At 34.6% G+C, this 10757-nt stretch overlaps 4 protein-coding genes across 4 annotated transcripts in view; 1 reads left to right on the top strand and 3 right to left on the bottom strand.

The window, feature by feature from the left end:
- The window catches only part of LOC108579781 (proton-associated sugar transporter A), a 7856-nt gene extending 5357 nt beyond the window's left edge, over nucleotides 1-2499 (top strand). The window contains 7 exon segments of the mRNA XM_017943388.1: nucleotides 27-278; nucleotides 390-640; nucleotides 770-883; nucleotides 948-1241; nucleotides 1328-1467; nucleotides 1530-1704; nucleotides 2269-2499. Of these exon segments, the coding sequence (XP_017798877.1) occupies nucleotides 27-278; nucleotides 390-640; nucleotides 770-883; nucleotides 948-1241; nucleotides 1328-1467; nucleotides 1530-1704; nucleotides 2269-2499 (1457 nt within the window).
- A 646-nt stretch (nucleotides 2500-3145) lies between these two features.
- On the bottom strand, nucleotides 3146-5443 carry LOC108579732 (malate dehydrogenase, cytoplasmic-like). The gene is made up of 6 exons (XM_017943339.1): nucleotides 5200-5443; nucleotides 4581-4726; nucleotides 4351-4503; nucleotides 4083-4244; nucleotides 3437-3643; nucleotides 3146-3250 (listed from the first exon to the last, which is right to left on the bottom strand). Exons 1-6 carry the CDS (start codon nucleotides 5441-5443, stop codon nucleotides 3146-3148), a joined length of 1017 nt encoding a protein of 338 aa, XP_017798828.1.
- Nucleotides 5444-5648: 205 nt separating this feature from the next.
- LOC108579731 (tetratricopeptide repeat protein 21B-like) lies at nucleotides 5649-9987 on the bottom strand (the record flags this gene model as incomplete). The annotated part of the gene is made up of 6 exons (XM_017943338.1): nucleotides 5649-6281; nucleotides 6380-6693; nucleotides 6775-6982; nucleotides 7053-7384; nucleotides 7447-7763; nucleotides 7841-9987. Coding segments are annotated over 6 exons (3951 nt in total), but the record flags the coding sequence as incomplete, so codon positions are not given.
- A 25-nt stretch (nucleotides 9988-10012) lies between these two features.
- On the bottom strand, nucleotides 10013-10669 carry LOC108579810 (protein NATD1-like). The gene is made up of 3 exons (XM_017943421.1): nucleotides 10540-10669; nucleotides 10293-10399; nucleotides 10013-10225 (listed from the first exon to the last, which is right to left on the bottom strand). Exons 1-3 carry the CDS (start codon nucleotides 10667-10669, stop codon nucleotides 10013-10015), a joined length of 450 nt encoding a protein of 149 aa, XP_017798910.1.
- Between the last annotated feature and the right edge of the window lie 88 nt (nucleotides 10670-10757).

Genomic DNA, 10757 nt, shown 5'->3' with positions numbered 1-10757 from the left:
TTTCCAATTTCCACCCAATTTTCAAGGATTAATACTGGTACCAAACGGTGAGGACATGGGTTACTCGTTCGGCGACACACCACCGGCACCAAGGAGCAACTATACAGTTCCTTTAGGACATCGAACCACGGCGAAACAAGCAAGAGAGGATACAGTTAAACCTCCATCTCATTCTTGGGGAATTTTCTTCACAATTCTAGGCACAGTTTTGCTCGATTTCGACGCAGATGCTTGCCAGAGTCCAGCCAGAGCTTATTTACTCGACGTCACAACACCTGGCAAGTAAATGAGCTTATTATTTCTGTCTAGAAGTATGAATTGACGTCAATTATAATATTGTCAATTGTTAAAACCGAAATAACATTAATATAATCATTTCTTTTTTAAAGATGACCATGCTAAAGGCTTAAGTACGTTCACCATAATGGCGGGCTTAGGAGGTTTCATGGGATATGGTCTAGGTGGCATTAATTGGGACGCCACTGCCATAGGAGTTATGCTAGGTGGACACCTTCATGCTACTTTCACCTTGATTACCATTATTTTTGTTATCTGCGTTTCTTGCACCATCACCAGTTTTAAAGAAATTCCGTTAGAATTGTTGGAAAGAGATGAATATCAACAGTTACATGAACAAAAGGTAAAATACAAAAACGTGTGAAATTTATGGATAAAAATGAAGGCAAGAAAATGGAAAAATAGTATCAATCGATTTCTTAAATGTATATATATTTTTTTTTTTTAATTTTGTGTATTGGAATTGATTTAGATTACTAGCGAAGAGAAAGAAGAGGAACAGACAGAGCATGAGAAAATTACTACCGATGAGTGCACGACTTATGGCACTTTGGATAACGATCAAGAAATTGCTATCAAAAAGGATGTGAGTTAAAAGAAACTTTTTGCAAAAGAAAAATAACAATAAGATAATTATATTTGTTTGATAGGAATTTGTCCTGAAGCCTCTTCCAGTACAAGAACCAGAGAAAAGGGCTGGCCAAGTGCCTGTGATTCCAGATGTAGCCACACAGGATGGTGATTGCATGAAACATGATTTCGATGAGAATGCAGAAGGAAATCCAAAAGCTACGCTCAGAGAATATCTCCTTTCTATCGTATATATGCCACACAGTCTTCGTATGGTGTGCCTAACTAATTTATTCTGTTGGATGGCACATGTCTGTTACTCCTTGTACTTCACAGACTTTGTTGGAGAGGCTGTTTATGGTGGTGATCCACAGGTTACAATATGCAATACTCTATAAATAAATGTATACTCATATTCTTAATTTTCTATTTCCATTTCTTTTTTTTATATAAATTATAGGCTCCAGAGGGTACCAAGGAAAGAGAATTGTACGAAAGTGGTGTTCGTTTTGGATGCTGGGGAATGTCTATGTATTCATTGTCCTGTTCATGTTATTCACTGATCATTGAGAAGCTTATATGAATTTTTTACATAAATCAGTCACTATAATATAAAATAATTTTTCTAGTAAAAAAATGTCCGGTGTAATTTATTTTAACAGAGCCAGGAGGGTGTACATCTGCGGCTTGTTATTCTACAGTACTGGCATGATGATGATGGCGTTGACGAAGCATCCCGTGGGGGTGATCGTATTCTCCTGGACCGCAGGTGTCATGTACTCCACGTTATTCACGATGCCGTATCTTCTAGTTGCACACTATCATGCCTCATCAACGGTGAGTACTGTACATCGGTGATATCTATATATGATAAAAGCAATCCCCTAAGTGATCAATCAAGGAACACTTCATCTTGAAAATTGAGATGAAAAAAAAAAGTCGCAATCAAACGAATGGATCTTGAAAATGTATCCATCCCCGAGGGAATATTCTACTTATTTTCCTTAGTCCTTCAAACGTAAGAATAAATTCTTCTCCATCCCATAATTAAATAATTTAGCCTCAATTCCAGTACCATAAACACTCTTTTCTCTAAGCTTAAAATAGAGTAAGAAGAATTTAATAAAGTGTAATAGCAGAATATGTACTCGTTTTCCTCAGTATTCTGGTAATAATTCTTAAAAACTAAAAACAATTCATCTGCAGCACACAATTAACTTTAATTTCAATTCTAGTATCATAGAGATTTTTCTCTTTAGGAGTAACATAAAGTAAGAATAATTTAATAAGGCGCAATAGCACACTGAGTTTGAATATAATACTATTAAACATGGTGTAACATAGTATAACAGACAGCCGTGCGTGTGTATCGAGCAGAAATCGAATTAGTGGGCTTTGCAGTTCGAGGTGACAGCCGAGGGTGAAGCCGTTCAAAGCGGAGGCGTGCGTGGTCTTGGCACTGACGTCGCGATCGTCTCATCTATGGTGTTCCTGGCACAGTTCGTGCTCTCCTGCTGTTTGGGAACGATCGTCAGTAAATCTGGGACCACCACAGCGGTGGTCTGCGTGGCAAGCACCCTCGCCGCCTGCGGAGCCATTTCTGCAACGCAGATCATGTATCTAGACCTTTGAGTATGCTTCTCTAAAAAGAGACTTTAATTATTTTTACTTGCAAATTATTGTTACTCCTAAAATTACTTCTGAGAGAATTGGAAGTATCTCTAAAATTGAGAGATATTGATCATTTTTATCATTAAAAAGGATTCTGTTACTCTAACGTTCCCAGAATTGAAATTTGAATCTGCCTCCACGTGAAAATTAGCCCTAAAATTGAGACGTTGATTATTTTTTTTTTTAAATGAATTATCAAAAAATTTTATTATTCTAATATTCTCAAAACTAAAATTTGAATCTGTTTCTGCATGAAGATCAGCACAATTATTATTTTCCTACGTGAGAACAACCTGTATCTTTAAATATTTCGAAAAAGAAATTTTACTTGCTTTGAAACACCCTATAGAAAGGATAAAAATAATGGATAATTTGAATTTCTACAAGATTTTTCTGTTGAGAGGTATAAATGTATATGTGAAAGTCTCTTTGATTAATGGTCTCTCCGTGTGATAAGAATGTAACAATGGTAACGATGCACAAATAATGGCTCCGTGTATCTAAATCTATATGGTTCAAGGAAACTTGTAAATAAATGTAACTTTTAAAAACATAATAAAACATATGAACGAACGAAGGATATACCTAAAATAACTTACATGTCACCTTATGGTTTCAAGCCACATATTTTGAGGCCAGCTTTTGCTTCCCTGGCAACCAGTTTACTCAAGTCAGAAATGTACTTTTTAATATATTCATCATTATCGAGATTCTGTGAAAAGAAAAAAAAAATGGAATTTCTCCTTTTACATAAATTCAATTCCAAAAATTCGACTTTCTCTATTCATTTAAAAAATTATGAGGAAAAAATTGAAGGAAAAGAAGTTTTAAGTTACATTCAAGAATGGAATTATAAATGAATCGCCACATGAAAGAAAGAAAAAAACGATTCTCATACCTCTACAATTTCGTACTGCTTGTCTTTAGAAAATACAGGATAAGAGAAGAATATTCCTGATCGAACACCATAAGAGTGATCAGACAATACACCCATAGAAGTCCATTCATTTTCTGGAGTACCATTCCACAAGATTTTACAGTGTTCCGCTAAACAATAAGCTATGGACCGGATGTTGCAAGGTCTGCTGGAGAACTTTCGAATAATCTATGGAAAAAAAGATATAAAATCCTGGTTAACATTGAATTTTATTTTACCATCTACAATGACTATGTTCCATTTACAACTAGTTCATTCACGACTTCGTGCACGATTCGTCGTAATAATGTTTGAAACTTTAACAGAGTTGAAGTAAAGTGAGAGATATACCTAGTAAAAGCTTCTTCGCACCCTTATCATTCACTCGTGTCGCTCTAACGAGTTTAATAATGCTCGTTTTACGTCGATGTCAAATTTCAGATAATTTACTTATAGGTGTAAATATAATAATAGTAATAATAGTATACATATAATAAATATTACGTATAATAGAAAACAGAATTGAAGAAAAATAAAAATAAGAAAATTAATAAAAAATCGAATTTTTAATGGTTTTGAATAAATCATAAGGCGGAAAATTGAAGAACGAGGAAGATAAAGCTCTTACACGTGGGAGACCATTCCTGATCCAAACTTTAATACCATCAGTCAAAGTATTCCCATTCGTGAAGAATACGTATCTGCAATCGGGAAAACTGTACATACCATTCGAACCCCAAATTATTATGTTCCTCACTTCCGTTGGAAGGCATCGCATTCGATTGGCAATCTGAAAATAAAATTCCTTTTTGAGCAAAAATGAAGAAGATTGAAATTGGAATTAAATTGAATTTTAAAAGAGATAAAAATAATGTGAATTTTTGTGCAAATGATACCTGAGCTGTAACAACGTTCAAATTAATTAAAGACAGTGTACTTATATTCTTAGGTGAGATAGATTTCGCATATCTGGATATAATGGTAGCAGCAGTGTTTCCAAGGACTATTATTTTCGCGTCCTTTTTCACATACTTGTCTATAGCCTCACCCTGTGGATGACAGAAAATAAATGTCCTCGAATGAACATTCTAATATTGAATTAAATTGATGAAGGATCAATAAGTACATAAAACTTAGACAAGCGAATGTATTCCGTGAAAAATGATTCGGCGAACTCCTCACGTTTGAAGCAATATTCTCTTGCGAAACCGATGCAAATTACAACGTCTGCGTCTTTGAATTGGAGCGATATATCTTGGCCGTAACTAATCTCTGTGATCATAAAATAGCTATGTTTATATAAAACAGAAAAGGTCATTTTTTCCATACTTTAACATTCAAATTGCTTAGTATCTCAATACTTTGGTACCTTGATAACTTGGTACCTTGGTATTTAATAGCTTAGTACTTTGGTATCTTAATAGCTTGGTGCTTTGGTACCTTGGTATCTTAGTAACTTGATACCTTAGTACCTTAATAAATTACCACACCTCACATCCCATTTGAATAGATAATGATTTCTATTAGTCTGAGCCACATAATTTAATGCTCTGAATAAAATTAAATCGAATCGAAACAACTTCTGATCGATCGATTTGTCGATCTGTTCGATTGATCGATTACCCTATGAAATTAAATCTGACGCACATATTCATTACCTTCATTGACTCAAATTTTTGTGCAAGAAAAAATGAAATAAAGATACATAAATGTATCAGGATATTATGGCACACGATTATGTTTACCATTCAAGACATTAGGACCAAAAGAGGTGAGTTCGATCGCAACGCTTTCCAGAAAAGCCGCCCTGCCTGGTTGCTCGTACAGACTGACCAAGAGAGATTGATTTTTCCCGAACACATTATCAGTCAGTACCCTGTACAGAAACGTACGGGCTATTTCCGTTGTGCTGTCTGTGACGACGATTTTCAAAACATCTTTATGCCGTGAATAATTTGTTACTATACGTTCGTTTCTTTCTAAATTCATTTTATCTACTTTATCAAATGAATATCGTCTTCTTTTTTAAATGAATTATAAAATAACTAATTCTATATAAAATAGACAATATTGTATGATAGATGGGTATGATATTCTTATGTTTAATTAAAAAAAAAAAGAAAATAGTTGACAAGAGTTTCATATATGCGTAACCAAAAACAAAAAAAAATAGTCAGAGTGAAAGTATCTTTTATTATGTGCGCAAATTATTAATACATTTTTCCAAAATCTCCTTCTTAATACGTGGATAGTCCGGATTCTGTTTCAACACTTCATTGCACGCCTCTATACCGTCTGCGTAAGCTTTCGCTTTCATTGAACAATAAGCCAGTTTATATGCAACAGTCAATTTAGTCTTGCCTCCGTATTTCCATGCTTGATTGTACTGTGATGCAGCTTCACGATAATTTTGTTCCTTTTCTGCAATGTGTCCAGAAAGTTCGTGTGCTCTGATACATGTAGCATTATGTTGCAAGACACGTTTCAAAAGATCATTTGCCAAATCGTATTTACTAGATTGCACATAGATCTCTGCCAGTAGTAGCCAACAACGTTCAAGGTATTCAGCATCCTCGAAGGTCCAAGTGTTCTTGCTAACACGTTTCAAGTGATTTCTTGCTCTGGGTGTTTGTTTTAGAAGAATATGGGCCATCGCCATCCCCAGAGCTGGACCAACATGATCTCTTAGGGCCTCTTGGCTAGCTAATGCTGTGCAATCTTGCAATGCCTTTTCAACGTTTGATTTTTGCTTCGTTGCCAGCAGAAAGAAGTTGCTCAATAGTCTATGGGTTAACATCTCATGTGGACTGCCTTTAGGATTCAGTTCCTGGAATAATTAACAAAAATTAAGAGAAAATATTCCTTTAATGTTATACTTTCATTGAATTTAGATCTATCATCAGTTTTCTGTCTTTCTCTGGGTACCTGTAGCAAACGAAAAGCTGTCTTCAGAGCCATAGTCCTAGAATCTTGATACTCAGAGTCATCATCGTTAAAGACTTCGTTTGAAAGAGAAGAATCATCATCAGGGTCTAAACAAATCTCGATCATATTGTATATCGCTTGTTGACCCCATTCAGGATCTCGTCTCGCGAAATTAAACTGACGAAGCGCAGAATTCAATCGGCCCATACGCCAATCCAACAAACCAGCACAGTAATAGTAACCGGCTGTTAGTTTCGCACCACTCATTCCTACTTCTGCTCTATGTAGCCACTCCTCAAGATCATCCATGTCTCCTGAAATCAACGTACAGATGTCATAAACAAGTTAAACACCATGTATCAAATCAGAAATTCATTTCTGCAACGCAAGTTCACCTGTTCTACGAGAAACTTCTATCAACCTTGCAAGTGCAGTCCAATACGTTGGCTGTTTCAGCAGCAATTGTCGAAAATGAAACGCTGCAGTCTCGAAATCAACTTTTCTGAATGCTAGATCCGCCATCATTATCGAAGCTGGTTCATTGTTTGGATCTGCGTTCAACAGGGCTGTGCAGCTCTGGGCACATCGATCCAAATTATTTGTCTGTTAATTTAAAGTACAGTTATTAATAAACTCATCAAGTTATACTGCAAATCGTGATCGTGCTGTTCACCTGCATGTAAAGCTTTGCTAATGATAATAAAGCATTCACATCTGCAGACTTATGATTCAAAGCTTCCTTATAGTACATTATAGCTTGATCATAGTCTCTAAGAGAGGACGAATAATCCGCCATTGTTGAACAGATATTAGCCAACAGTTGCTTCTCATCATCGGAGCTGGAACTTGTCATACGCTGCATGTATCTGTGCTGATTCTCCTTAGCTTCCTTCAATGCTGTTAAAGCACCTTGTATATTGTCTGCCTTCTCTCTTGTTTTGGCAAGCAACAGTAAAAGCTGGCCACGCACTTCTAGACTTTGTAAGTCAAAATCTCGACGGCCCTCTGAAATTTAAAAATAAATATAAAAGAATTGAAATGTAGAAATGCTTCAAAGTGACTTCTACCTTGTAGTTCTTGGACCAATGTAACCTCTGCCTTATCATACTGTTTCATTGTTATGAAAAGTTTCGCTAGATCCAATTTTAAACTCTTAAAATTCTCTTGTTTCATCACATCTCGGTAATAATTAATGGCTTTTGTATACTGGTGCGTTTTCACGAGTGCCTTTCCTAGCTTACTTGCTATTTCTACTTTGTTCGTAGGATTCTGCTTCAGAGCTTGTTCATATGCTTCTATTGCTCTTTCTGGTTCTTGTATAGAAACATATGCATCACCTAACATACTGTATGTCTTAGAACCAGGACAGTGTTCCACTAATTCTCTGAAAAATAAAATATTTTCAACTAAATTTATGAATAATAGTAATTACACAGATATTCAAATTTGTAAAGAACAAACCTAAAGCACATGGCAAAAGCGAGCCGATCCTTTTTGTACTTCAAATTGATCTCAGCTAAACGTGTATGTGCTTGCAAATAATAAGGTTGATCTGGAGTTACTTTGGACAAACACTCAATGGCATTATCCAACTCACCCATTTCTAAAACTAATTCTGCATTTCCTATTAATATTCTACCTTCCTCAGTAGTGTTTTCAAGTTTCATTTTTGCATCTTGCATAACGGTAATTGCCTCAGTGAATTGTCTCATTTTGATATGTGCAGAAATTAATTCAAGATACAAAGTAGCCATGTCTGACGTTGAAATATCCGAAATTTCTGAGATATTTTTATTCGATTGCAACCCTACATATGACATAGCTGCTTGGAAGCTTTTTATCGCATTTTCTATATCATGATTCTCTTTCTGAACCATACCTATAATTAAATAATAAATCGGATCGTCCCTAATTTTGAAGTTATAACTTAAACCAACTTCAAGACTCTGTGAAGCCAAATGGTAGTTTCCCTGACGAGCTAAAATTTGACCCATTAGTAAATGAGCTTCTGCATTAGATGAATCAACATTGTCCAAAAGATTCCTCAAAATACTTGAAGCACCTTCTAAATCTCCACTCTGAATCTTAGCTTTGCTTAGTAATAATTGTGCTACACTCAAAGCAGGATATGCTTCTGATAATTGTTCCAATAAATATAAACTTGGCTCTTTATAATTAGTTGCTTTCTCTTCCAAATTTGTCGCATCGCTTGTGATAAAATAAATTAAACGTTGTTTGGAGATCTCTGAACATAAAGCAGGGTTTAATTTCCTCATATAGTTGTACCCATATGGCGTGTATTTACAATTGTTTAATATGATTGTAGCTGCATTGTTCAAATAGTTTAGCGCTCTAATCGAGTCATTCGAACTCAATTTAGCAGACATGAAGAGCAATTCTGCGTTCACCGAGTTTGACTGTATTTCCATCAGAAAATCTATTTGTTGCTGTGCCAAGTCTAAAGCATCAATCGAAGTGTCTAAAAGCTGGCAATGCGCTAATCCCATCAAAGCAGCAAACGAAGATTCGTTTATACGAACAGCGCTTCTATACCAATTTTCTGCATCTTTCACCTTATCTAAAGAAACGTATAAGTTCCCTAATTCGACCATAAGGTCTGCACTTCTTGAATTTTGTTGTAACATTTTTTCAATAGCTCTAGAAAGTTCCAATAAAATTCCTTGATTTTTGCATGCTAATCGTGAGAATAATTGAACATTATTGACAAGAACTGTTACATTCTTTGCTTCTGTAATTAATATATGCCTAAAGAACAACTGCAAATGTTTCAATCCATCGTTGTAATTTCCGTCTCTGCAAAGAGTTACAAATGCATATGCTTTTATGGCGTCCAAATTATTCGAATCAATTGATAATATTCTATTAGTAGTCTCTAGGACTTGATCCCAATCTTTTAATGCGAGCTGATTGGATAATTTTTCAACTAAAGGCAAACATAACTTGGGATAACGCACGATCAGTGAATTGAGCGTCAATATCGCTCCTGCATAATCATTGTGTTGTTGCTTGTACTTTGCAGATCCAAGTAAGGCATTTATATTCTTCGGGTCTTGTTCTAAAATAATATCGAACAAACTCGGCTGGTTTAAAATGTTTTCATTTACAATAAATAAATCCACCCAACCTTTGGTCATTAAAACATTTACATTGGATGAATCGAGTTTATAAGCTCTCTCTATGTAATCTTTAGCTTTGTCAACTTTTCGAGATAAAAGCAACACGGTGCTTGCCAGTACCAATGCCTTTGTACACGATTTTCGTCTTTCATCTCTAATTCTTGTTTCAATTTGTATCACAGTGGCTCTTTCAACACTTTCACTGTTTGCATATGCAATATTTTGAAGCAGCAATGCTGGTAATGCAGTATCTGCATTATTTATAAGACTTGAACTTTCTTTTATAGCTTCTTGAACTTTCCCAGTTAATGTATATGCAAGACTTAAAAGAATTCTTAGGTGTTCACTCATTGGATATACCTCACATGCTTCTTTACAGTAAAGTAACATTCCATTATAGTAAAATTGATGGCAGAACCATTCAATTAAGGTAATATACTCTATTTCCTTCAATAATTTTTCAAGATTGTACTAATTGTTGTAGTACAGATATTTATTAAGAAGAGTATATTAAAAAATCTTCTGGGTCAGGTAGTTCATATATAATATTGGGATCTAAGGGTTCTGAATCAGGTCCTTCTAAAATATGTGGTGGTCCAACAATAAGTTCTTCAAGATCTGGATTCTTAACAGCAAGATAATACTTTTGCATGTATTCACATGTCAAGTACATATAATAATAATTCACAATTGCATAAGTAAATGCTGTCTGAAAATATAATTTATAACAAAAAGTGTTTATATAATATTGTAAGAAATTTTAAAATAAATTCTACCTCTGCAAGTAGCCGTGCATAACCTTGTCCTGTGTATCTATATGGTACATTAATCACTTGCATATCCAAGACTTTTCCTTCAGCCTTATATTGTAATACTGCTCTTGCTAATAAAAAATAAAAGAATTAAATGCATTTTAATATCTTATTTATTCTTACAATATAAAAGTACGTTTTTTTTTATTTTTGAAAGTGAAGAAATATAGGAATATCTCAAAGTAATAATTTCTCAAATAATATATCTTACAACTGTCATCCAATTTTACGTAAAAAAGACCTCGTTTTTCATTATGATGTACTGTGTAATAAAATCTGGCATTTTTATTTCGTTGGATTTGCGTTAACATAAACAACGATAATTTAGATATGTAATTCATACCACTTGTTACATTTAAAATACTGACAATATACGACACTTTTTAAACGTATTATATACTTACATACTCATTTAAATTTTGAAATTAC

This window comes from Habropoda laboriosa, unplaced genomic scaffold (genome assembly GCF_001263275.1).
Source record: "Habropoda laboriosa isolate 0110345459 unplaced genomic scaffold, ASM126327v1 scaffold72, whole genome shotgun sequence".
Taxonomy (NCBI): domain Eukaryota; kingdom Metazoa; phylum Arthropoda; class Insecta; order Hymenoptera; family Apidae; genus Habropoda; species Habropoda laboriosa.
This window is presented reverse-complemented; position numbering and strand designations above follow the sequence as displayed.

Excerpts from the sequence above, each read along its gene's own strand:
- LOC108579732 (XM_017943339.1), bottom strand. The coding sequence starts at position 5,443 with ATGAATTTAGAAAGAAACGAACGTATAGTAACAAATTATTCACGGCAT. Across the intron at positions 4,727-5,199 it reads TGGTCCTAATGTCTTGAATG|AGATTAGTTACGGCCAAGAT; the intron begins GTAAACATAATC and ends TTATGATCACAG. Across the intron at positions 3,644-4,082 it reads TCAGGAATGGTCTCCCACGT|ATTATTCGAAAGTTCTCCAG; the intron begins GTAAGAGCTTTA and ends TTTTTTCCATAG.
- LOC108579810 (XM_017943421.1), bottom strand. The coding sequence starts at position 10,669 with ATGAATTACATATCTAAATTATCGTTGTTTATGTTAACGCAAATCCAA. Across the intron at positions 10,400-10,539 it reads CGTAAAATTGGATGACAGTT|CAAGAGCAGTATTACAATAT; the intron begins GTAAGATATATT and ends ATTTTTTATTAG. Across the intron at positions 10,226-10,292 it reads ATGCACGGCTACTTGCAGAG|ACAGCATTTACTTATGCAAT; the intron begins GTAGAATTTATT and ends TTATATTTTCAG.